The following is a 27506-nucleotide window of genomic DNA, read 5'->3' on the forward strand; positions in this document are numbered from 1 at the left end:
GATAAGCACAGCCCAAATAATTGTCTGTCCTTCTATTATGTAGGTGTCTTGCTCCGTGTATTTACAGAATGAATGAGAACCTAGCAGTACATCATGTTAAATTCCTCCCTCCTGAATAAAAAGTGCTGATGGAAGATCCAGTACTTCAAGTATGAACCTCTGAAAAATTTGGTAAGTGAAAGGTGGTTTTTTTGGGGTTTTTTTTTTTGGCATTTGCAAGTATGTGGCTTATGAAACTGGGATCCAGTTTTTTGCCTGATATTCTGACAGTTATGAGCAACTAAAGGTCACATTAGAATTAAAATGCATTTGAGAGAAGAACAGAAATGTTAACACTTGAAAATCTTATCTGATAACCAGGAACTGAACATACCTGCAATGTACATACCAAATTTCTACCACCCACACCCTTCCTTTTTTTAATGATTGTTTTTTAATGTATCTGAAAAAAACAAAAACTTGCTACTACTGTTATTTCATAATACCGAGCATAATGCAAACAATACACTTAAACTAATATAAGTGATGGTAATCCTTAAATTAAGATTTTTTTTTTAAAAAAAAAATTAAGCTTTGAATTACAGAAGCACTCCTGTATCCTGGAAAGGAATAATTTTCTGGTTGCCAGGCTACATGAGTCAAATATACTGCTGAGTAAAAATGTAAAGCGTGTTGCTTATGCCTATTGGAGCACATGAGATCAGAACTCACTACTTCAGGTTTTAGTTTTTATTTTTGGCAATTTTATGATGGGAAATAGCTAATGTTTAAAAATATAATTCTGTCACTGAGGCCACGGATTCTGTAACTTTCTGTGGGGTCTCCATGACTACAGCGAGCTGACAGACAGCACCCCAGATATTTTTAGTAAAAGTCAGAGCAAGTCACAGGCTTCCATGAATTTTGGTTATTGCCTGTAACTTGTTTCAGGCTTATTAAAAATACCTGTGATCTAATTAAATTTTAGTGAGCATAAGATTCTAATATCTGTGTTTTCAAAATAAAGTATGTTGGCTCTTATGATATAAATACTTTTAGATTGGGGTCCAGTTAAGTGTCAATTTTTAAATCTAAAGTGAAAGCACTGCCAAGTGTACTACTCCACAGAACTGTTTTTCTAATATGCTTGTAATTTGTTTTATTATGCATTATATTATGAAGAAGCTATCTTCTCTTATATTTTAAATTCTGAAGCTTGTCTATTTTATTTCAATAAAATAGTTAACATTCTAAAGTCAACAGTATTACCTTACTGATTGTAAATGGAATGCAGTCTCTTTTCTCTCTTATTAAAGTTAAAACTACTAGTTTAAAGTGTTGGCCATGGTGTTGATAATAAGCCTCCTAGTATTTGATAGCTGAGGGCCCATGTGAAATGAGTTGCATGGTTTTGTTTTATTTTCTGTTGGATGGATGTCCACAGCACAAACTGCCATCGAAGTCAGTGTCTTATTTAGCTGTCTTGCACTTCGATTAGCATGAAGAATAGACTACTACAAACTGTCTTTGTACAAGGGTCTCAGACACTTGCATGGTCCAGGATAATTGTGCCTCATTGTTGATTAGTACTGTAATGTATTTCCGTGTGGAGCCTGTACTGTAGACCTATGTCCAACAAGAATGAATACTTGTCATTTTGCAACATCTAGTTACTGATGTCATCTTGTGCAGAAGATATTCTGTTTTTCTTTACTGAAAGATATGTTTATATGACAGGAAAATATTTAGGTTTTTCTCCTCTGATTCACTTCAATATTTAATTTTATTATATTAATGAGGCAAGTATTGACAGACATTTCTGTGTAGAGTCCAAAGTGATGGAAAATTGATGAGCATCTGGCTATAACAGCAGAGGGCTTTTTTCTCAGTGGAAGTCATCTAAAATCAGAGGCAATGTTTACTTTTTTGAGAGTTTGCCATATCTTCTATCTCTAAGAGTTGGATGTTTTAATGAAACTCAAAATATTAAAGCTATGCATACGGTCGATATATGCATTCTAAAGCTGTAGAAATGAATGCTTTTAAACTGCCTTGAAAAGTATCAAAAAATAGAGTTGGCTTCCCTGTGCCTGTCTATAGCAATAAGGATCTGGCCTAAAATGCTTGTTCTTTGTATGTAGCTCTATAATTACTCCATATGCTGAATATAGTTTTTAATCAAATGTTTAAAAATGAGCTACACATCTGCTATCACCAGTGTTTCCTGTAAGCTTTGTGGCAGAGTGGCCATCTAGGAGGGATTCAAATACCACCCAGCTGATGAGCTGAATGCCCACAGTTGGCAGCATGTTTCTCCTAGACGTGCATATCCACACATACCTCAGTACCCATAGCAAAATTTATTCTGCACATGAATGGAAAAAAATTAGAGGATACACTGACTATCACCTGAAAATTTTAGTTAACAGGCTTCCTTAAAAACCCTGAGGAGCTTGGATATAGTTTTGGTAGCAGTCTGGGTAGTATACTGAACAATCTATTTTTTAAAGTCTTATGACATTTTTGGATCCTGTTTGTCAATTGAACAGTGTGACACAAACAAAGGCTTTTAAACTTTTTGTTTACCAAAATATGGAAAACATAGGCTACTTTAATACTTTGTGGAAAATTCCTAATTAAAGGGAGTTTTGTCACTCAGACTTGACCACTGGATGAGTCTCATCTATAGTAACCGTGTACTTCATTGTGCTTTTTTACTAGTACAGTTGAATTTCTAGACCTTTGTCACAGTAAGAGGACACTAAGGTAAATCCTACAGAATCTTATTGAAAGAATTCATACTTGGAACACATTTATCTACATGCTCAAAGTAGAATTATTTTTAGCATCTATGTAGCCATTTTAAATTTTGATTGTATCAAACAAAGATTAATATTCAGAACAAACTTAGGAGGGTCGGTAAGTGTTATCTCTATTTATAAATGTGTAAGTTGAAGAAAAAATAATTTAGGGCCTTGGCCAAAGCTATAGAAGAAATAAGTGGCAAAGGCAGTATTATCATTTAGGATTTCCTGGCAACTTTTTCCATGCCCTAATCGCTAGACAAACTGTCTCCTTAAGTAATCTCAGAAGAATATTTGTAACTGAGTTTTTAATTTAAACTAGTGATGGAGCTTTCATATTTGCCATTGAATAATGCATCTTGTTTCACCGTGGTTTGGGGATCTATCTGAATTACAAATTTATTTCCATCCTGCCCTAAAAATATTCAATTCTGTAATCTCTAAATCTGAATCTTCCCCGGTCACTTCAGAAGAAAAAAGTGCATCTGAAAGATCTCCCCTCGGTAGCCCATATTACAGTTTGAGGTGACCCAAAAAACTCCTTTCCCAATGCGGTGCATTCAGCATGTGCTTAATAACAAGAAGCAAGATGTGCATAACTATCTTTTCTTGAAGTTCATTAATACTCTGTTATAAAGGTCTCATTTTGGAGGACCATTTTGTTCATGAAGGATTCATAAACTTTGTCTCCAAATACTGTAATCTGCACCAGTAATTAATAGCAAAATCTACTCAGGTGCTCAGACTTTTCCTGGAGTCTTCAATGGTCAGTGTCAGATAATGCCAAGTACATAATTAAATTGAACCAACTGCTTATCATATGGCTGCGGTGTCACTGTTTTCATGTGTGCAAATTTAAACTTGAACTGATGAAATTGTGAAAGTTGTTGAATTGATGCTACTGGAATGTTAATGTTCTTTGATGTCCACAGTCATAGGTAACATGCAGTACAGTTTTTCTCCACTCGTTTATCTTTTTTCCCCCCCAGTGTGCTTAAATCATCCCTGATTGTAAGGGGCTCTTCTAGGCAGAAGAGAGGCGTGTGCTGTACATAGGACTTGTATGGGCTCATTCTCTAGCTTTGAAAGAGCTGAGAAGGGGACTGATTATAATAGTGGTCACTGTGAGGCAGACCCTTTTCGTTCTAAGACTACCAAACCAATTGGTCTAATTTTTGGAGTTAGGGATGACTACTTTAACTTTTGTAAGTCTTTTGTTAACACCAAAGAATATATACGAGGATATTGTCTTTCAACTGTTTTATCAGAAGTCCAATTTGTCAACATTGATTTATATCTGTATATTTATAAAATGTTGCATTACATGACTCATAGTAATTTAAGCAAAATGCAGGACAATGTAGCACTTTAAAGACTAACAAGATGGTTTATTAGATGATGAGCTTTCGTGGGCCAGACCCACTTCCTCAGATCAAATAGTGAAAGAAAGTAGTCACAACCATATATACCAAAGGATACAATTAAAAAAATGAACAAATATGAAAAGGACAAATCACATTGCAGAACAGAAGGGGGATGTGGGGGGGGGGGGAAGGGGGAGGAAGGAAGGTAAGTGTCTGTGAATTGCTGATATTAAAGGTAGGGAGAGTGGGATGTTTGTGAGTTAATGGTATTACAGGTGATAATTGGGGAAACTGTCTTGGTAATGGGTGAGAAAATTCAAATTCTTGATTTGAATTTGAACTCTCTCACCCATTACCAAGACAGTTTCCCCAATTATCACCTGTAATACCATTAACTCACAAACATCCCACTCTCCCTACCTTTAATATCAGCAATTCACAGACACTTACCTTCCTTCCTCCCCCTTCCCCCCCCGCCCCCCCCGCATCCCCCTTCTGTTCTGCAATGTGATTTGTCCTTTTCATATTTGTTCATTTTTTTTAATTGTATCCTTTGGTATATATGGTTGTGACTACTTTCTTCCACTATTTGATCTGAGGAAGTGGGTCTGGCCCACGAAAGCTCATCATCTAATAAACCATCTTGTTAGTCTTTAAAGTGCTACATTGTCCTGCATTTTGCTTCAACTACCCCAGACTAACACGGCTACATTTCTATCACCATAGTAATTTAGTAATATAAATTATTTTAAAATTCACCCACAGACTCCTCTTTATGCAACAATACTTAAATACAGGGGTGGGCAATAATTTTTGGCTGGGGGCCACTTCAAAATTTTTTGAAGTAGCCTTGGCCTGCCCTGAAAGGAGCAGGGCCTAATCTGGAAGGGGCAGGGCCAGAATGCTTCTGGGCTTCTTGATCCCTAGACCATAATTGGTCTGGGGATGGAGGATCCCCTTAGGCGCTTCCCACCCCCCCCCTTCCCACTAGGCATCCATGCCCCTGGCAGCGCAGGAAGACGCTTCACACGCTCCCCCACCCACAGACCCTGATTGGCCTGGGAGCGGGGGGAGTGTGCAAAGCCTCCTCCCACCCAGCGAGGAGCACACAGCACTTCAAAGTGCCACGCGCTGCTCACAGACAGGAGGAGATATCACGCGCTCCCCCGCCCCAAGTCCTGATTGGCCTAGGGCGGCGGAGCTATGCGAAGCTTCCCTTGCCCTGCTCCCGCCATGCACAAGCATATGGCACTTTGAAGTATTGTGCACTCCTTGCAGGGCGGGGAGGAGGGCGGAGGAAACTTTGCACAGCTCCACCACTCCCAGGCCAATCAGGACTTGATTAGGGTGGGACTTTATTAGGATGGGAAGAAGGGGATTGACTTCCAGTCTTTTTGGGCCTGCTTAGAAAAAGAAGGGAGGAGAAGATAAATGCAACCATAGTTTTAAAAAACTACATGCTGCTTGATAAGGAGATAGTTGAAAAAAAATCTCATTTGAATTATTGCAACAGAAATCCTGAGAAGCTAAACGCCTGTTTGAATTTGATACTGTTGCATATTAACTCTTAATTTTTATTAAGACTTCAGGTCTTTGCTAGGGAGAATAACTATGGCATTGCTGGGGAGAATAACTATGGCATTACCTTTCTGAAGAGCTTTTACTCTGTATCCTTATATCAATCCTTTGCAGTTCAGTGCTGCAGCCAGAGGAGTCAGTTGTTGTGGGCAGGTTTATCAGCAATAGTGCCAGGCAGTAACTGTTCGTATTGCAATCCCATTGATTTTTAGATCATGGGTGTGGAATAGTCTCTGCATAGCCCTGTTTGGAGCAGACTGATAAGGCTCCTTGTTTCCTAGCAACCACAGAGTCTGGCATAACCAGAAACCTGCCTTTCTGCAGCTGGAGTGAAAATTCTGAATGTCTCAAATTTGTACCTTTAAACAAGGTAAGTCTTTCTCCTCAGATGCTAAATATAAAAGGCTTTGTTTTCAGTTAATTTTAACATTTCAGCAGAAGTTTGTTTTGGATGCAGACAGACTCTATCTCTATCGTCTTTGTCCTTAATATAGTGTTCCATTCTCTTTTTATTTAGATATTTCTCATTCCTGGGCATGGCAATGCCATATGTCCTTCTCCTAACTAGACTCATAGCTGAAGTTACAAGCAAATCCACTGACCGTTTGGTATGTATTTTATAAGTCATAGCTCTTCATGAAATTTCATTCTGCTATGAATGAAATGGCGTTAAAATTGCCTGTTTATATGCTAAATTCTGTTAGGAAGGAAGTGAAGTTTCCCCCTTACAATGCTGTTTATAAAAGATCACAGGAAAAGCAGCACACTCAGAACTTGCCTGTAAACGTTAATGTCAACTTTTTCTTCCTTCGTGTAGTGTTTGGTGCCATTGGTAGGTAGGCTAAGTAAATAGTGCCCAACAGGAATAAAGATCTAGCTCTCAAAATTGCTGTATTGATTGGCTGCTCGGTCTAGACAATTTGGCAGCTAGTGAGGGTGAACTTGCTCTGAAGACTGCCTATCAAAGCTTCGATCCCACCCCAGTCACAAGCCCACTGGCTAGAAAACATGCAGCTGGTCTGTCACTGAAAACCATAGATAATCATGATTTTGAAAGCTTTTAATCTTTTTAGCTGCTTGACAGTATAATAGCTACAAAAGTAATCCAAAATATGGAAACCTAAAATCTGCTTTTAAAAGCTGCCCAAAGTTATAGGAAACTGCTGCTGCCTATTGCAAAGTGAATGGGCAGAAATTTATAACCTGTCTCCCGGACAGTTTGACCTACAAGCCTTTTTATGTACCAAGCTGCCTATTTTCTCATTGACTGTAAGCCTTTCTGGTTCATTACTGTTCCTGGACTTCCCTCCTACACTCTACCAACTGAGTGAAGTCTACTGCAGTCATTAAAAGTTTGATTATCTCCACCAAGTCAGGGATGAATGATACACTCTTCCTGATATCCTTGAGCCTCATCACTTGCTTGATTGATTGGTGACTGAATGCAATAACAAATACTGTGCTGGGTTGGTTTAAACTGACTTTGACCCCTTAGTCACGTGCTTGAATACTAGCCCGATCTTTTGTTGTTTTCTGACAAGCTCAAGTGAATCTGTGTTTTGAGACTTGAGCAGCTTAGTAATTTTTAGAAAAAATCAGATTTAATACAACTGCCAAGTTCCTAACTTCCATCTCTCTGCTCAGTCCATTAGCCCATTTGCTTCATAGAATCCTAGAATACTAGGACTGGAAGGGACCTCGAGAGGTCATCGAGTCCAGTCCCCTGCCCTCATGGCAGGACCAAATACTGTCTAAACCATCCCTGATAGACATTTATCTAACCTACTCTTAAATGTCTCCAGAGATGGGGATTACACAACCTCCCTGGGCAATTTATTCCAGTGTCTGGCTACCTTGACAGTTAGGAACTTTTTCCTAATGTCCAACCTAAACCTTCCTTGCTGCAGTTTAAGCCCATTGCTTCTTGTTACATAAGAACGGCCATACTGGGTCAGACCAAAGGTCCTTCTAGCCCAGTATCCTGTCTGCCAACAGTGGCCAGCACCAGGTGCCACAGAGAGGGTGGACTGAAGACAATGATCAAGCGATTTGTCTCCTGTCATCTCTCTCCAGCCTCTGACAAACAGAGGCCAAGGACACCGTTCTATCCCCAGAGGCCAAGATGAACAAGTTTTCTCCTTTCATAACATTTTGTTTTTAGACCTATGAGAAAGAGGTTGTGTAGCTTAAATGACACTCGTTCATTGCAACACTCATACCTAGAGACAGAATGTCTGTACCGTAAAGGAGGAGTTATGATAATAGTAGCTCTTGCAAAACCACACATTTATTTTTAAAATTTGGCATCTAGTGTTTGGCTTTTCTATATATGAAAAAAGTTCCTTAATGAGTACTATCACTTTATAATATTGATGTCCTAACAGATTTTTATAATCTAATCCTATTTTAGATGTACATAAACATCAAAAAGAGCGCAGTTTTTTTCAGTACGTTGTTGCACATGAGCTTGTGTGGTTTTTTGGGCCAGGATTCTGACATGCAGTATTTTTTTTAACTGCAATATTAATGCTAATCTTCCTTTTGTAAAGGTGCTCTATGAAATTAGGAAACTTCAATGCAAATGTGAAGTTCAATCAAAAATCAGCCTTGTCATCACTTTGCAGTATGTGGGAAGAGTGAGGATCATCAGATCTGTACACAAAGGAGACCGAGCTTAGTTTCCTCTGCAGCAGACCTCCTAGAGGCCACAAAGCATTCTCTTTGCTAGTCTAAGATCTGTGCAGAGGAGAGCCGTGAGGACAAAGAGAGACAAGGTAGACATGCATCATCCCATAAACTTATTAGAGAGTCCCCTTTCTAGAGGGATCCCCCCTTCCTGGAAGGTTTCGGTTTAATCTGTGTCCAGCCAGAGTTGCTGTGAAAGCATAGAGCCTCATCATGGATATTCCTGGCCTCTTGCAGATCACCTGTCCACCTGAAATCTGAGCTTTTTGAGTGGTCCTTTGGCCTTTTCTGTAAGAGGCAAAAAAAATGATCAGGGAAACTCTGTTCAGGTGACCACAGTGAGATCTCCTTCAGGGTTTTACCTCTGGAGAGAGTGATTTAGCCCATGGACATGAACTGTTCTAAAAAAGTTAGTAAGTGCTGTTAATAAAGTGATTCTACGAAATCCCTTCCAAAATCTGCTCTGACGTGTTCCTCCCTTTACATTTGTTTGTAAAGCCCTAATTTGGGCAGTTGCTGACTGATCAAAATTATCTCAGTGATGTAATCCAGCCTGTACTGTATCTTTTACTGCTGATTATTAAAAACTAGTAGCAATGAAGTGTTTTGTTGGTATGGTTTCAACTCCCACTGTGATTTGTTCCTTTATTACTATGTGCTGGGTAAGATTAAGCTTTGTTTTTAATAATGCCAAAAGCTGAGGGAAATGTGCTGTAAATATTTTCTTTTGTAGGTTTCACAGACAGAATGTTGTATGGATGTGTTGGATACAAACAGCACCTGTCCAGTCACTCACCAGTGCAGTCCAGGTAAGTACAGGCAGTCCCCGGGTTACGTACAAGATAGGGACTGTAGGTTTGTTCTTAAGTTGAATTTGTATGTAAGTCGGAATTGGTACATATTGTAGGGGAAACTCTAGCCAAACATTTCTCCAGAGCTCAGTTTTATTCTCCCACACTTCACTTCCCTCAGTCCTTTATTCTCAAGCTGAGGTGTCTGCTGAGAAAAGCCGCTCCGCGTCTCCCTGGTCTGCTGGGGTGGGCACTAGCTTCGCGTCTCCCTGGTCTGCTGGGGGGAAGCAGCTAGTGCGGGGTTGCCTCACCCCGTTTGTAAGTAGGGATCCGTTGTAAGTCGGATCCATGTAACCTGGGGGCTGCCTGTATATTTTTTCCAAGAGAAATTCCCAGAGCATTTTTCTGTAGGCAATGGCAAAACACAGAAGCTAATTAATTAGGGAAGAAAGGAGGAGTTACTGTACACATGCATCTTGAGGAACATTTTCTGAATTAACACTTTAAACATTTATTAATGCTTATGGAAACTGTGAACTCACATGAGGAGGATAGTACCCTGGTATTGCTGAATTTTTCAGTTTTCATGTAGCATAAAGTGGTATGATGCAAGGTGTACTCAGTATTTACAAGCACAGGTTATGGGGGATAAATAGCAAAAAATACAGTAATGAAGGGGGCCAGAAGAAAGACTTAGGCTTAGCTAATATGATGCAAATTCAATTCTGAGAGAAGTGATCTGTTTGTAAAAATCTACTTTTCCTTAAAGAGAAGTGAAAAGCTTTAAAAAAAAAAAAACTAATCTTGTCTAGACTTAAGATCAATAAGAGAACATATATAGCCTTATGCATTCATAATTCTCTGAAAAACTAAAGAATTGAAAATCACTTTTTCTTTTTAACTACGGATCCTGTGTTTTCCTTACATTAAATGTTAAAATGTATATTAAGCTTACGTTTTTCTAAGCTAAATGCTTAACTGCTCAGTTACTTAAGCATTACATGATTACTGCATTCATTTCTGTTCTTAAGTGATCCGAGCTGTGGCACAAACTGATGTCCATAAATTTCATAGATTAACATCATCTTACATCATGCCATAAAACATTCAACTACTGAAATCTTTGGTGTTAAAGTTTTTTGTTGCTTCCTTCTTATTTACTGGAGAAAGGATTTGCCCTTACAGTGAGTCCATTTGTGTTTAGATTAAATGTCAGATGTAATTTATTACTAAGGGCATCAAATGTGCAGCTTCCCTCAGAGGAGAACCTAACAGCAGAGCTGTTTTCCAATCAGTGCTTTACTAATAGTATGGCTTTTATGGGATAATTGATCCCATCTTGGCCAAAGGCTTTGGGGAACTGGATCTTAGCTAACATAGTGAGTTTTTGCTTTAGAATCTAGACTGCAACATGATCTATCAGGGACATTTTTCTTATCTGGCTCCTGCATCATAAGACAGAGTGAAGACGCTATTGCTTTATTCTATTAATAAAGAGGGTGTAGAAGACATGCTTTAGCTTTAAATGGGTACTTTGTAAATGTAAATAAAGATGCAGAAGACCTCATTCAAGACACAAGTTTATTGGTTTTCAACCCTGTCTGGTAGTATGGCTAGTATTAAAAAATGTCACTTGCTTGTCATAGAGTAGCTTAAACAGGCTTTAGCTGTGCAGTATCAAAAAAGTTTGGGCAATAGAAAAATACTGTTTTATCGGCCACCTTCACATTGTTCTTTATTAGCCTTTGAGTGACTGTCAGGATTGAGCCTAATATAACCTGATAGAGCTCCTTCACTGATTTTATTTTATTTTTTAAAGCATCTTATGCTTCTTTCTCTGCCTTACCTTGTGATATAATGCACAGACATGGTATTAAAGCTTATTTCTGCAAGCTGGAGACCCAGAGGGTACAGTAAAAAATGTAAGCAGGGTGGTCCCTTCTCTTCCGGTAGTTTTTAAGACATGGTTTGGAAGGATTGGAAAAATTTTCTTTTATATATAAATTAAAAGAAAAAAAGCTTTTCCTGTGGGATGACAGAATTATGTCATCACGTCACTCTCTCACCTCTCTCCCTCTCCCCCCCAGCTCAAGCCCAACTTCACTGCTTCCTCTTGCCTCTTAGAATTGCTATTTTAAATGAAGCCCCTACTCCCCTTCCTCCACCCCCACCCTGCAGGGCTTTCAATGCCAAGAAACATGACACAGTAGCCGGCAGACCCTACATCGCAGCCATGACAGCCCTGGGCTGCGGGTGGGGTTCAGTGCTCAAGACAGCAGCCTGGGGACAGGCGCTAGGAGCAGGGCTCCCAACTGGGCTTATGTGTCAGCAGTGGGCTCTTGGTGGGTGAAGGGGGGACGACCTTTCCTCTTCCCTCCCCCCCTCCCCGGGCTCTTGAGGAGCCGGAGCACAGTGCCCAACTGCCCAGAGTCTGGCTTCCCTGTGGAGACTCACCCCCCTCATCAGCGGCTGCACTTTTACCATGGCTGCCAGAGCACCTGTGACCCATCCGGGGGAGCTGCTGCACCGATCTGTCTTCTTCCCGTCCGCTCCCACTGAGTGGCTGGGCCTGGGCTCTGCAGGTGGGGTGGAGCAGTGATCAGCACAGGTGGGACTGCACTGGGGAGAGGTTCAAACAGTGGCCCCTGTGCTGCTGCTTTCCCCACCTCAGCAGTCTGCAGTGCCCCAGAGCACCACATGCACATGGCACTACCTGCACCCCAAGCAGGCCAGGCAGGCACTCCTGTGCCTCCCCAGCTGCCAGGGTTAGAGCTGGGCCTGATGTGTGCCACGGCCATGGAGAGTTTGGGTTAAGGGGGGAATGAAAGGGCCCGGGCTGGCAGGGTGGGAGAGGAACAAAGGGCCCCAAGCTGGTGGAAGGGAGAAGGGGCCTGGGTTGGCGGGGAAGGGGGGAGGGAGAAGGGGATGTAGGCTAGCAGGGTTAAGGGAAAAGGCACCCAGGCTGGCAGAGGGAGGGAGGGGGAGTAGGGGCCCAGGCTGGCAGAAGTGGGGAGAGCTGGGGTTGCCTGCCTCCTGCGAAGGGGTGGAGAGTGTTGGCGAGCACAGCGAGCAGGGAACACAGCTCCCTAGTTTTTTTTCATAATTTAAAAAACTAAATGGTGATTGGAGCTGTATGACAATAACCTCCTAGCATTTGCTTGCTTATAAGTGGCTAGCAGATTTACCCGGCGTTGCTTGGATCCTTAACTCCAGTTTTATCTTCCTTCATTTAAATCGTTCTGGGGCGGGACTGAGGGCTAGAGGTTCAGTATGCAGGCTTCCCCAGGGACAGAACAACCCCAGCCCTCTCTCTTGTCCATGGTCGCTATAGCGAGCACAGCTGGTGGAGGGTGCATGTCCCTGAGCTGGGGTACAGACACTCACGAAGAGACACACTCTGGAATATATAGTAGCTAGGTGTTTCGTTTTTCCATCTCTGCTAGCCTAATGGGGATATAGCTGTCCCAGTCCGCATCTCTGGCCCCTTGCTGCCCCCTCTGTGGTCATTCTGCAGTATGACTCCCTTCTATCAAACTCCTCCCTTTCCATTTTATGAGGAACAATCCGATTCTACGCACATCCCATTATCCCAGCACAGCCAAGCCCTGCCCTTGCTTTAAGAGGAAGTTGTCTACCAATTTTTGTGGTTCTAGCTCTTACTTTTTAGGCATTCTTGAACAAACATACTTGCCCGTTTCTAAAATGTATAGTAAAACTTCTCCTGAATGTTCTTTATATATAGGACAAAAGCTTGTTTTCTTGTAGAAAAAGCACATTAGAAATGAAAGCGTGCCTTTTTTGTTTTTGTTTTTTGTGGTACTGTGATAGTAAGCAAGAGACACTCTGTGTAGGAAGCCTGTGTCCTCATATGTTTGTCAGATGTTTCCTTCTGGAGACAAGAAGGATTTTTCTGACACCTTCATTTCCAGCTTAGTGTACATTTTGTTCTTGTGCAGGTTGTTACAGAGAGTGGAATGAGGATGGGAGTAGCATTTGCATTAAATGCAAGAATGAAACCACTTCTGTTGCATCAACTTTCAATCTGACCGACTGTAGAAATAGTAAGTAATCTGCCATCCCGTTGCCCTGATTTTTTGGGGGGGGGCGGGCAGGAGTCTTTGTACATTTCCCAGTTGTGTCCCATAAAAGAACGATGATGGGACTAGGAATGAAAATCCTCAATCTGTGGTCCTGCTATACCTGAATAGCTTTGATGACAATTGCTCCAAAACTTACCTGAAATCAACCAGCAGAAACTGCTGTAGAGCAAAGTGAGGCACAGTATCATTTATCTCCTAATCTCCTTTAGCCACCTTTTGTTCACACAGTAGAGTATTTGATCTTTACAACCAAATGCAATACCCAAACCATATCTTTGTGATTTTTAAGAACCCTTTTTTCCATAACATGTACAACCCTGAGAAAAATACTCAAATGTTTTTTTAAACCAAACTTGCATCTAGCAAATACAGTAATTAACATTGAATTTCTTGAATGATTTAATCACTATTTTCAGAATCAGACATTTGCCGTAGGCATATACGAAGAACTCCTTAGATCTCAATAGCTCTTTTATTCAGGAAGTTGGATCGTACTATCCCATACGTAAGAGCCCCCATTTCTCTCTTTTTTTTTGTTCTCTGAGCAGACCACTTCATCTAATTTTGCTAAATGATTTATTAAATTAAAAGAGCTGAGAGGCATATAAGGGCATTTGAACAATTCAGTAATGAATCCTCTTGCCTCAAGAGGGTGATCATGTGCCTCGTCTTTACTTCCCCCGGGAAGTGTAAGAGGTGTGTGTTTGTGGAGCGCTATTATCTCATGAGAGAAATCCAAGCATCATGATATGATGTCTTATCACTCTCAAAACCTTGACTAAATCAGCACTGAATTAAATGCTTCATAAAAATGCATTTTTCTTCCATACAGCTGATACCAAAGGAATGAATTTTCAAATGAATATAAGTACCGTAACTCCTTTTCTACAGAATATAGGTAAGTAAATGGAATTGTCTTATACTGGGGGGTAGCCACTCTGAAGTCTTGTCAGCAGCACCCGTTTGACAACCTGGTACTAGATACAATCTTGGTAAGATGTTTTTCCCCCCCCATATTATTAAAAAGTAGCAGCCATTTCAGAATTTAATTATTCTAAATCCGGAGTTCCCTACCATTTTTATACCGTGCACCATCAAACCCATTCACAAACTTTTGGTAGACCAGTAACATTTTATTTTCATGGTCAGGGCTTGACACATCAGTGAATCTACTCGCCCGGGGCAAGTAGATTTCAGCAGTTGCCCCGTTCTCCAGCGGTGCACGCATGCACAATGTGGGTCTGGCGCATGATCAGTGTGGGGCTGGCAAGTAGATTTTGCCACAGTTTGTCAAGCCCTGTTCATGTTCATTATGCAAATAATGAACATATAAATAAAATATTACCTGGCCGCCTAGTCCCAACTCAGCCCCTTGCTCCCCAGTGCCTAACACCCTTTAACACCTACCCCTATGTAAGGATGTTAAATTTTGATTAATTGACTATTGGATAGTCGATAAGGGTGCCTCTGGCTGTTGCTTCTCTTTAAAGACAAAAACGCTGCGGGGAGCACAGGGCCAGCAACTCCCCCGCTGACTCTGGGCTCCGTACCGTGCTGCCACTTTGAAACCTCGTGCGGAGCCAGGCATTATGCTCCTTGTGGCATTTCAAAGCAGCAGCGCTCTGTGGACCTCAGGATCAGCTGGGGATGACCTCGCTGACCCCAGACTCCATGCAGTGCTGCTGCTTTGAAATGCCGTCAGGCTCCACGCACCATTTCAAAACGGCAGCGCTGCATGGACTACACCCTACCCTTATGCCCCATGTCCTTTGACCCTTTAACCTCTGTCCCCTACATCCCATGTCAACACCCTCTTGCCCTGTGACTCCTCCATGCCCTCACCCAACACCCCGTTGTCTCCCACCCCATTCCCACCCTCCCCAGAGCGAGGCTGCCCCCCTAGGGATTGTGGCGTTTACTGCCACACAGGCTCCCTCCTCCTTCATGCTCCTTCCTTCCCTGAGTGTGTCTTGTGCCCCCACGGGTGGAGAGGGGAGTGTAGAACCCGGAGCCCCAGCCAGGCCGCCATTAACAAAGGGGCAGAAGAGAGGGAGGTGCTACCTGCTCCTCCTTCTCCTGCTGCTGCCTCAGCCCCAGTGCTGCCAACAGCAAAAACGGCTGTACGGGTGGGAGTGGTGGAGCATGGGGTCCCGGCCAAGCCACCATCTTATCTGTGTGGGAGGGGGAGGAGCTCCACTGCCTTCTGCCACCACCACCTCGCACTTCCAGCTCAAAAATCAGCCGCCACCACTGCTGGAGCTTAGCCACCATCGCAGCCAGCAGTTTGCAGACCGGCACCAGTCCGTGGACTGGCGGTTGGGAACCACTGTTCTAAATTATTGTGTTTAATTTGTACTGCAAACAAATATAAATTGAAAATAATGGCTGAAATGTGAGGCACTACTGGAGGTTGGATCCCAGACAAAGTGACTTAGTGAACTGCTTTAGAATAACCTCTTAAAGTGAATGCTTTTTAAATGAGAGGATAAACGGTATAATCATAAACAAGATTCGTGTGTAATTCAGTGCTACACAAGCTCCTTCCAGGCAGCTCTGCCAGTGCACGTAAATCTTGACCTGCAGCATCTCTTGCTATTCTATCTGTGTATTTCTCTGACAGAGCCCACCAAAGATGCCCGATTGTGTTAACTTATGATCTGCACAGACAGGGAATGGGAGGTCTAGCATATGAATAAGATGAAGCAGCTACTGTTAAGAGTCTTAAGTTTTCTCAATCAAATTCTACTGCATTATGAGTATAAAACAAGTGCTGCTTATTGCCCTTTATGCTACACATGATGCGATAGATATAAATCACCTTTGCAGCCAGTCCCGTGAAAGTTATACCCAAATGGTAAAGAAGATTTTCCTACCCAGGAAAATTGATGCCTAATATAAAGCTTTCTTAATGAAGAAATTGCAAGATCTCGGGAGTGGCTTTGGGAACTTAAGTCAATCTGTGTACAGTATTATTCTAAAAATGTCACTATGCCAAGTATTTTAAGATATGACCAAACCTCTTTTGACTCTACCTTTGAATGAAACATACCACATCTTTGCTATTTACATTACATGGAATACACAGACTTTACTGTAGTAAAAAAAAAAATAAAAAATTGTGGCTTCATTCTATTTAGTTTATCTCCTGAACACAAGAATTTCAGCATTCCACTACTTCATAAAATAAATCTCTGCCACCTTGTGTCATTATGACCTTAAACAAATAAGTTAAGCAAAGTGAGTAAAGTTTTGGAGCAAAATTTTTTGCTAGTGTTTTACTTGCATTTGAGGTATTACAAATTGGCTATCTCTGAAGGCAGAATATCTGACTTAAATGACTAATGGCCCGACCTTGCTCTGGCAATTCTGGTTTTTGTCAATTTAACTTTACCTTAAATATTCTTATTGTTTTGTTTACTAATCCACTTTTGTTCAATGGCTGGCAATACTGGGATAAAGAAGGAAACACTTGAGGGTAAATATTGATCAATGTCTTCAGGAAAACCTAGAATTAAAATAGTGGAGGTAGAAGCTTAAAACACAGCAAAATTAGCATTAGAAGATGTTTCCTAGCTATTTTGATTTCATGCGGCTTTGTGTCTGGTGTTTTGATACACAGAAGGAATGTTCTTCTCTCATCTAAATGTAAGGGAGTTATTCTGTATTCTCCATAGCAGTGATGGAAGAATAAATCCCTTTGTATTATAAGGATTTCTAGTAAATTATAGGCTATTTCCTTTTGTTTCACAGGGGGTCCAGAAGTGGCAGCCTCTCTTATTTTGGGAACATTCTTCATCAGTTTATTCTTGATACTATCTGTGGCTTCATTCTTCTACCTCAAACGTGCCAATAAACTTCCAAATATGTTCTACAGAAGAAACAAAGGTAAAGTGTATCTAAGTCATTCTGTTTCTTGTTTTATTTACAGTTTAGCTGAGAATTTGAGAAGACCAAAACCTTTTCCATATGTTTTAGAGCTTCATGCATGGGCTTCCAGTATAATAGGCGGGGGAAGGCACAGATGTTCCAAACCACCAGTGTAGCCCCACCCACACTCCACCCCCCAGAACGCCGACTGTAGGTATTCTGGGGTCAGAGTGTTGCTGCCCCCAGCACCTGCCCTCCCTGTGTTCTAGGCCGGGGAGGCTGGGGACACATGTCCTCGTCCCTCCCCGTGCTCCGGGGCCGGGGAGTCTGAGGTGCACTCGCCGACCCATGCTTCTCCCCATGGTGGTTGGGGCGTGTGGCATGCTGCCCCACCTTCCCAGGGTGAGGGTGTGAGGAGTCAGGTTGGCTCCCATGGGAGGTGGTGCCTCAGCAGAAGGGCTGGGGTTGGGCGGTGAGGCTGAGGGCTTGCCTCCCCCAGCCCTACCTTCACCCATGACTCCATGTTCTATATTATTTTTAATGTAGGTGTTGTAAACTGTTCTGCACATTTCTGTAGTGGGACTAGTGCTATTCCACATCTGCATAAATGAACTGGAAAAAGAGAAAGTGAGGTTGCAACATTTGTAGATGATACAAAATTACTCAAGATAGTTCAATCCAAAGCAGACTGAAGAATTTCAAAGGGATCACACACAACTGGATGACTGGGCAACAAAAGTGGTAGATGAAATTCAGTGTTGATAAATGCAAAGTCACGCACATTGGAAAATATCCAAACTACACATCCAAAATAATGGGGTCTAAATTAGCTATTGCAACTGAAGAAAGATCTTGGAATCATTGCAGACAGTTCTCTGCAAACATCCACTCAATATGCAGTGGCCATCAAAAAAGCTAACAATCATTGGAATCATTAGGAAAGGGATAGGGAATAAGACCTTAAATATCATAATATAAATCCATTATATGCCCACACATTGAATAATGATTGCCATTCTGGTCAACCCTTTTCAAAAAAGGGATGTTGGGAATAGATGGCAGGATCATGTGAATCTGTTCATTCCCTGTGAATCATCTGACATTGTCCACTGTCGCAGACAGGATACTGAACAAGGAAGGTCATAGAATCTCCATCACTGGAGGTTTTTAAGAGCAGGGATGGTCAAGATAATACTTAGTGTTGCCTTGAGTGCAAGTGACTGGACTAGAAGACCTCGCAAGGTCCCTTCAAGCCCTATGATTCTATGGATCTTTGGTCTCCCAGTATGGTCATTCTTAGGCACTGAGTAAACACTTCTTCTGCACTCTACTATGTATATTTATGGTGGCACTACAGAAGTATCTATTTTCAATGTAGTTTATGCACAGGTTGTTTCTTTTTGTGCAGCATTAGTCACAGGGTCCAACAATCCAGACTTTTACATAAGATGCTACAAAATTATCTATATCTGGGGTACGTATCAATGCTATCTGGACAGGCAGTGTTTTTGTAGAATTTGATGATAATACTTTTCATCCAAGGTCCTCAAAGCACTTTGCATACATTAAGCTCCACAACACTGTTGTATTATACCGGTTTTAAAAATAGGGAAACTAATGCAGAGAATGACAAGGGATTTACCTAAGAGGAGGTGGCAGCAGCAGAATTAGGAACAGAACCAAAGATTTCTGGTTAGTCTTCTGTTCTAATCCCTACACTTGCTTCTCTGTTGCACTTGGGACCCACAGGAAGAGAGCAATGTCACCTTTTACGGTAGCAATTCTCTCATTTTCTGGTGAGCTCTCTCCTGCCCACCTTCAGTTTCAGCTTTTGTAGAATGATACTGGAATAAATGTAAATCTGAAATACAGGTGTGCAGCTATCATGTAATGAGCTAAATTCATCGCTGCAGTAACTCATGAAAGCCAGGAGAATTACGCCATGAGTAAATTTTGCCCAATATGTCACTTTTATGAAGTCACTTGAATTTTTCAGTCTCTTCAGGTACACAGTATGCATACAATAGTTGCATTGTTGTACATGTGTATATTGTTGCTCCATGACCAGGACAGGTTAGGGAGGAAGTTTGTAGATATTATATGCCTGAAATCACATACATTTTTATTTATTTAAAATATTTTTACCCCACCTCTCTATTAAATATTTGAGTCGGCTTACATTAATTTTTATATATTTGTTTTAAAATGGTTATATCTGTATTTCTCTACTTGTCCCAAGTCCTGTCAACATCACATGCAGTGGCTGCCATTTAAGAGGTTCTACCATTGCAACAAGGAGCCAGATCCATCCACTGACCAGTGCGATACCCCTTCACTCCATTTAGATTCTAATAGAGCCAATTCAAAACAAGACAGTCAACAGAATTCTGTAAATAAAGGCAATAAACAAGCAAGAACATGAGATCAAAGTAACACATGTAACTTCAATAGCTTAATTGCATAGCACAGTTCGAGTGGATTTGGTGCCACTTAGTGTAAAGTGTACAATAATAATAATAGATGCCTAAACCCTAAGCTATATTGTGCTAAAGAAAGTGGTGTTATAACGAAAACTCACAAACTATTGGAACTTGTAAAAACCGTGGGGTTTTTCCCCAGAGTTTACTACTACAGGTTTCCCTATACTTAGCTTTGTTAATTGCATAACTGAAGTCGAAGTACCTTAATTCAACTTTTGGCACTGTCCCCACTGCAAGAAGTCAAAGGGAGAACACTCTTCCTTTGACTTCCCTTACTCCTCGTGGAAGCAGGACTACTAGCATTGACCAGAGCACCCCTCTCCATTCGAATTAGCTGTCTTAACTAGACCCACTCATTGAACCCTGGAAGATTGACAGCAACAGCTTCAATCTTCTCTGTAGTGTAGATGTAACCCTTAGGGTTTCTGTCAGGGTAAACTTTATTTTGCTTGGCTAATATTTGCTTTGTTGCCGGGCAAGGTTGGTATCTCCCAGTTTTTTATGCTGCTTCTGGCTGCTATATCCTTCTCTCCATGCTATTTGGTGCCCTCTTGCACTAATAGCTGGTTTCTACTGCTTTCCTTCTATGGTAACTCCTTCAAAGTAAAGCGTTGTTCCAGTGGCCCTTCTCATGGAGAGAAATAAGAATGTAAAATAAAAAATAGCTTTTTTTCCTGGAGAGCTTGAGACTCCTGTGTTCTTAATGCTCAAAAGCATCTGGGCAACGTGTTCTGATTGCCAAATGCTCTCGAATTGATGTCTTCCACAAAGCAGTACAGAGAGAATTCTCCCTCGAGTGTTGGTTGGAATATTAGGTCTATAAGATTGTAGAAATTCTTCAGAATGAACGATACATATGCGATTGAAGCAAACGGTTCCAACCTTCTAGAACAATAACCGTTTCTCTTTTTCCCCTTTAGCATCAGTTCTCCAGCCCAGTGAAACAGTAAGTAAAATAATTTCTTCAGGGCATAAATAGATTTCAGATAGTGTTAATTATTTATAGTGATACCGTCAGGTCAAATTTTTGGTCCAAAAATCTAGAATTTTGTAGAAGTGAAACTTTTACAAAATCTAAACTCAAGACTGTCCCTGGCTTGCTTTTTAAAAATTCCAATTGGAACCATTTAAAACAGATATTCCCCTTCAGTTTTTATAGTCCGAATTTTGCAGCATTATGTTAGCCTATGAGAAATTGGACACAGAATTGACTTTAAAAAAAAAAAAAGCAAGTCTCAGGTGTCAGCAAAAGTAAACAGCATTAATAATGAAAAAATAGATTTTTAAAATTATATTAGTTATCTTTTAAGGAGTTGTTAGCACAAGTGAGGACATTTTGCTTATTAAATATAATTATCTTAATGTCCACTTCTAATTTCTATCATATTAAAAAATGCAAGTGCAAAGATCTTTTATATTTTACTTTGGTTCTTACTCTGTTCTGCAGGCATCAATGATCCCGCCACCTACGTCCTCAGGTAACAACTATCTTTTCCATGTTTGAAGGATCTTTAAACTTGACTACTTTCACCTCCAACTTACTCTGGTAGCTTTTTTTTTGCCTCCTTTGTCATGTAGTCAAGAAATATAAAACTACCCAGAAATATCCCCAAATATCTAAGTCTCATTGTTGGAGTGTCAGTAATAGTAAGTTAAAAAAAACAAAAATAAACTCTGGAAATGAAACTACAGAGTTGGTTCAGAAGACAGAAGTGTGACGTGTAGTAAAAACATTTTCTAATTTGATGTCAGTATTTAACATAGACAACTATATTATCTAGTAGAAATACTGCTTCCTTATTTGATCTGAGGAAGTGGGTCTGGCCCACGAAAGCTCATCATCTAATAAACCATCTTGTTAGTCTTTAAAGTGCTACATAGTCCTGTATTTTTGTTTCAGCTACACCAGACTATCACTGCTTCCTTAATGGTATCTTTGTCAGCTAAGAGATGGCTTAGAAATAAGTGGATGATTTATCAGCTTTTTCATAGTTGGTCATGGGATATGTTTTCAGTTCTGGAACACTGAGGATTCCTAGAAGTGGGGGAGGGGGGAAGAGAGAGATTTTAATAAGCATGATACATTTGGGCAGTGACCCAAATCTTAGATTGATACTCCTCTAACTGGTCCTCTTTTAAAAACAAACAAAAAAAACCCCAAAACACATAGTTGAAAGGAATGCTGAGTGTATAATTAAATAATCCATTCTACAGATATCTTTATTCTTAACAAACCTTGATTGAATATTGCAGGAAAATAGCAGACGCGTAGGCCATCAAAGAAAAGCACCAATAACAATAAATATTGTTCTAAAAGCTGTAGCTATCAGTGAGGCTGATGTGCAAACAAGAAAGCTTAATGGAACAGAGCCACATTGGCTATTTCTCCACTCAAAATGTTGGAGAGGGTGAAATCAATCGCTCTTTGTCAAATAAAAAGTAAGCACTCTTTCAAGTTTCAAATATCTCTGAAAACAATACGAAGTTAAAAAAAATTCAGTGACACGTGACATTGCAAATACTACAAAGCTGTATTTACTTATTTCATATGTAGGTGTCAAATTGTATGGCCCTCTTTAGGTAAATAACTAGATTATCAGGTACTACTAAAAACGAATGCATGCTGTACAATAGAATCTCAGAGTTATGAACACCTCGGGAATGTAGACTGTTCGTAATTCTGAACAAAATGTTATGGTGGTGCTGTGAAAAGTTTACAACTGAACGTTGAGTTGATACTGCTATGAAACTTTACTATGCAGAAGAAAAATGCTGCTGTTAACCATCTTAGTTTAAATGAAACAAGCATAGAAACAGTTTCCTTAACTTGTCAATTTTTCAAAAACTTTCCTGTGGTTTTTTTTAATAGTTTATATGTAACAGTTCTGTACTGTATCTGCTGTGGTTTTTTGTTTTTCTGTCATGTTGCCTTATTGCTTGTTTCTAGTTCTAAATTAAGTTTGTGGCTGACTGGTCAGTTTTTAAGTGGTGTTTTGATACTCTTGAGATTCTATCAGTGTACTCTGAAGACAATGACAAAAGTCCTATTGACTTCAAAGGAAGACTGATCAAGCCTTCAGGAACTGGATAAAATGTTTTCAGGAGTTGGGATGGGATTAAACAAGCCAGTTTATTAAAAAAAAACAAAAAAAAAAAAACACCCACTCACATGATGAAAGTAAATAGTGTGGCTTGTATGTGAATTTTAAAAAAACTAAAAAGAAAGAATTAAGATGTTCCCACAATCTTAATTTTAGGCCTTCCAGCAGGCAGCATGCTGACTCTTACAAGTGTAGACAGATCATTAGTTTAAAGCACAGCCACAGCAGCACTGCTGCAACAGCACTTTAACACAGCAATGTGATCATGGCACCAGCACTGGGAGTTTCTTTACAGCACTGTCTTGCTGCACTTGGGCAGGTATTTTTTCACACCCGTGAGAGGGCAAATTACAGCGCAGTAAAGTGGCAGTGTAGATAAGCCCAAATTTGTTCTGGACTCAAGGGAAATATAATCTGATAGCTCCAGTAATTGTAACCCTGGGTCTGACAATGAGTGACTTTTGTGAAGTGCCTTAGCCTCTCTGCCTTGGTTTCTGTATAAAACATGAATACCGTATTTTCCGGCGTATAAGGCGACTGGGCATATAAGACGACCCCCTAATTTTTTAGTTAAAAGATAGGTTTTTGTCTTGTACCCCAGCGCCCCTCCGCCTCCCCTGCTTTGCTCCCGGTATCCCTGGTCTGCTGGAGACGGTCCCCAGCAGACCAGAGGCACCGGGAGCAAAGCCGCAGCGGCGGCGGGGTCCCGCGCCTCTGAGGCTTTGCTAGAGCAAAGCCTCAGAAGCGCGGCACCCCGCCGCCGCTTCGGCTTTGCTCCCGGTGCCTCTGGTCTGCTGGGGACCGTCTCCAGCAGACCAGAGACACCGGGAGCAAAGCCTCTGAGGACGCCCTGGCAGCGGGACAGCCCCGGCGCGCCTGGGCTGCCCTGCCACCTGTATACTCGGCGTATAAGATGACCCCTGATTTTTGGGGGATGTTTTATAACATCACAAGTCATCTTATATGCCGGAAAATACGTTAATATGTAGCTCATTTTCTAAGGCTGAAGATGGAAATAATAATGGAAACGCTAATTACTTATTGAATTGGGTGCTTACAGGATACTACAGTGCTTCCTTCACAAGAGTGTATTAATGGTCTGTCTTACTATTTAGTTCTGGGTTGAATTTTCTTCTCTGTATTCTAGAATAACGATAAGTGCCTTGAGATCATTGACTGACCTCTTTAGGTATGAATTGATCATGAAGCCATCACTAAATTGCCGGTGTTAACTGTGTCTGTTCCAACCTTTTCAGTTCGAAAGCCACGCTATGTCAGACGAGAGCGGTCGTTAGTGATGTCTACCTCCGCTGCTATGGTCCCTTCTGCAGAAACCCGAGTCAGCAATGTTTAGCCTTCAGGACTTAACTGAGGACTACATAAATATGGAGAAGCTCTCTGTATCGACTGAAATGTCAGGAACAGCTGATCTGTAAGCAAGCCGAGCCACTGTGTCAAATGGGTTTGTGCCAAACGTGGAGAGAGGAGTTCAACTAATGCAAACTTGATGACTGTAAGACCTATCCAGTTCTGTGAACCGCTTTGATGGGCCTGAGAAGTACTTTTCCAGCTCTTTGGTTTCATTTATCTCCTAACAAGAAGCTACACTAAAATCTGCAAAGAATCTGCCTTTTTTGAGAACACTTTCAGCTTTGACAAAATCCTTTTTCCTGCCTTATCAGCTCTCAGGCTGTAGAGCAGAAGCCCCCAGGGCAGCAGTCCATTGTAGAATTTGGGGAGTAATCCAGGAGGTGGGCTTGTTTAAAGAACCTGTTTGTAAATGTTAATTCTAAGTGCCATGGTTTTAATGCTGCAGAAAAATACAAATGTACTTTACATGCAGCATCTTGATGCAAAAACATGCCTTCAGAAGCATCTTCAGCTTCTCAGTCAGAGAGGACCATTGTTTTTAACTGCAGAAGACTGTGATCAGTGTGGGTCTGATCTAAAGCCCGGGAAGCTGATGGGAGATTTTTCCAGTGAATTTAGTGGGCTTTTAGATCAGGTCTTACGTGAGAATCCATTGACTGTGGCTTTGTAGTTGATAAGCTGCTATTTCTGCCCCACTGAGACACCCAGCCTTTCCTCACTCCAGTGTTTTGTGAATTTGGCTGTTGCAGTCTATAGGAAGGCAAACTCTCTAAGCTAGGTTAAGCTACCTTGATTCCCTTTGGTGAACATTTGCATACATCCATTTCAATTAGAGTTGTCATTGGAGTTCTCACCAGCACAAGTAAGAATTAACAATCTAGTCCTCCATTCTCATGCATAAGGCCTACAGATCTGCACCTTAGCCTTTGAGTTCCCCCGCACATGACCTGCCTTTGTTTAAACCTCACAACCACAATGGGTCCTCTAGATGAAATGACACATGGTGGATTTTTGTCACCAGCTAGTGGTAGCCATCTTGATTTCAAGAACCTAACAATTGATTCTTATCTTTAAAAATGCTAAAATAGCACTATCTGGCCAATGTGAGACCAATGTGAAGAGTGCAAACCTCATGGCTCGGATGCCTTTCTCTGCCTGTGGTCAGAGGTTTGTTCAAAGCTGTACAGTAATGTCTGGGGGGCAGGAAGGAGCTGCTAGTCTTTTTTTTATCAAATATCTATTTTTATGCACTTTTTAATGTAGTGTAAATTGTTTGAATTTCTTGAGAATGGAACCTCTCATTTTGCAGTTTTCCTCTGGGGAGGTCAAAGACAGTAGGGTTAAAGATGAAGCCATGAACAAGCAGGGCTTTGTAGCCATACATATTGAATCACTATATATGTACAACTTTGCATCCCCTTCTTTGATTACATTCCAACCTAGTTTTAATTGTCAAACTAAACAGCACAATAAGTCAGGCTGTTTGAGAGGCAGTTTCCATTCTTAAGTACTATATTTGTATAATTTGTCTGTTCCCAAACCAGGATGGCAGTGTTGCCAGTGTGGTTTTTTTTTTTTTTTTGGGTCTGTTTTCAATGTATCAATAGGATTTACCTCTGATACCAATGATATTTTGCGGTGGTAGGAAGGCACGGGGCAAGTGTCAGAAGCAACTTAAACTTATAGGGAAAATAAGTAACTATGCAATGATACAATGCAAAGATATTACAGCTTTGACTGGAGTTTCTGCCTATGAATCTGTCAATGTAACTACATACTTGCATGCGCAGATGCTCATCAATTCTTTCCATACATGACTCATTGATGGGTCATTCTCTCCATTGCTGTGTGGGGATTGTCACTAGCCCATGTCACTGCTACATGTATGTATCTGTCTGACTCTTAAGTGCATCACTGTAACAGGTTAGTGCCCCTTACCAGATGATTTGTTCTCCCTTATCCCTAAAACAGAGTTGAGATTTCTCACTGCTAACAGGAACTTTTTCTGTCAAAGTTTGTTGTATTTGAAAAATTTATTTCCATGGGCTTTGTAGCTTGCTTAGATTACATTCATGCTGTCTGACCCAGCAGGATCACTGGACAGAACCTGCTTAAGGTTTTTTGTACTGTTGTGTTAAATACATAGTGTGGAGTTGTTTTCTTATCCATACAACTGGCTTTACTGAACACTTGATGACTGCATCTTGAGCTATAAATGGTTAATTCAAGGACAAAGGATGGATATTTAATGTACTAGGGTATTTTTAAATTGTGCCAAAATAAACACCTTTCAGCTTTTTAACTATTGTTGAGGTCCTGCATGTATTTCCTATCTATGCACAGGAAGAAAGGGGCAAACTTTAGCACAGGAAGCAAATCACTGATCCGTGAATCTCACTTGGTATGTTGTGTCTTCTAGAGCTCAGATTTCTGGAAAAAGTAAAATTGTCCCTAGTTCTCCTGTTCAGTTATACAATATGATAGCAGGATAATAAGAGGGTAGGGGACATAATTCCTTGATGCTTGCAGAGAATCTGTTTGCCTCCAAACCAGTTAAACGTGTCCCTTTAACTTGTTTAACCATTATAAACATTCATTTATGAGGATCTAAAGCAAGGAATACATCACCCTTTATCCTGAATTTAGAAGTGATAGGCCAAATGCTCTACTGGCAATAACACCACTGAAATCAGTGTTATAGTAGCTGAGAATTAGGTCTGAAGTAAATGGTGGCTTAAATTTCATATCACTGAGTTGGCATAACTTTATGCCGATTTTGTACCAAAAAGGGGAGCAAGAAAACAATCTAACGTGGTGAGGCTGTAAGGTGGAGTGAAAAACTTGTAAATATAAACAATAAGTTCTGTTTAGCTATAAGCACATTTTTACAGATCTCTAACCCCTTCATAGTAAGGCGTTTGCAGTAAATCATTTTTATCGTAAACGGGGTTGTGTCTTGTTCAAATGTACTTTGCAAAATATTTGGGGTATCAGTGAGAGCTGAGCCAAATGGAAAGACTGGTGCACAATCGGACAGCTGATCTAGGGTTAAATAAATATAAAGGTATTTGTTCTTCCGGAAAGCTAGTAAAAGTAAGTAGTAATTTTATGTAGATGGAAAATGCTATTTTCCTCAAACTTTGTCTAGGAGCAAGGACAAGCCAAATGATTTTGTACCTTTTGTGTAGCCACTGGGGGAAAAATCCAAAAACGCAAGGATGATAGTGCAATGTATGAAAAATTGGCATTGAAAATGATCCCATGAGAGGGGAAACTTGCCGAGTCAGTTACCTGGACTCTGAGCCAAAGCACATGCCAAAACAACCTTGAAGATGAAGTGGTCAGTGCCTGAGTTATTAGCTCCTACACCTCTCAAGTTTGCTTTC

At 40.8% G+C, this 27506-nt stretch overlaps 1 protein-coding gene across 8 annotated transcripts in view; it reads left to right on the forward strand.

Moving 5' to 3' along the window:
• Positions 1 to 26427, forward strand: part of C24H1orf159 (chromosome 24 C1orf159 homolog) — a 28362-nt gene extending 1935 nt beyond the window's left edge. For 2 of the 8 annotated variants that reach the window (XM_006127107.5, XM_014575519.4), the window contains exons 2-10: positions 44 to 171; positions 6243 to 6333; positions 9144 to 9219; positions 13158 to 13262; positions 14134 to 14199; positions 17052 to 17186; positions 20569 to 20594; positions 21096 to 21126; positions 24006 to 26427. In XM_006127107.5, coding sequence (XP_006127169.1) covers positions 6262 to 6333; positions 9144 to 9219; positions 13158 to 13262; positions 14134 to 14199; positions 17052 to 17186; positions 20569 to 20594; positions 21096 to 21126; positions 24006 to 24103 — 609 coding nt within the window. In that variant the 5' untranslated portion in view covers positions 44 to 171; positions 6243 to 6261 and the 3' untranslated portion in view covers positions 24104 to 26427. Of the gene's footprint in view, positions 1 to 43; positions 172 to 5937; positions 6096 to 6242; positions 6334 to 8362; positions 8500 to 9143; positions 9220 to 13157; positions 13263 to 14133; positions 14200 to 17051; positions 17187 to 20568; positions 20595 to 21095; positions 21127 to 24005 lie in introns of those variants that run through there. The other 6 variants (XM_014575518.4, XM_025186664.3, XM_075906210.2 and 3 more) reach the window with 6 other exon arrangements.
• The last annotated feature ends 1079 nt before the right edge of the window (positions 26428 to 27506 follow it).

This window comes from Pelodiscus sinensis, chromosome 24, assembly GCF_052426305.1.
Source record: "Pelodiscus sinensis isolate ZL-2025 chromosome 24, ASM5242630v1, whole genome shotgun sequence".
Taxonomy (NCBI): domain Eukaryota; kingdom Metazoa; phylum Chordata; order Testudines; family Trionychidae; genus Pelodiscus; species Pelodiscus sinensis.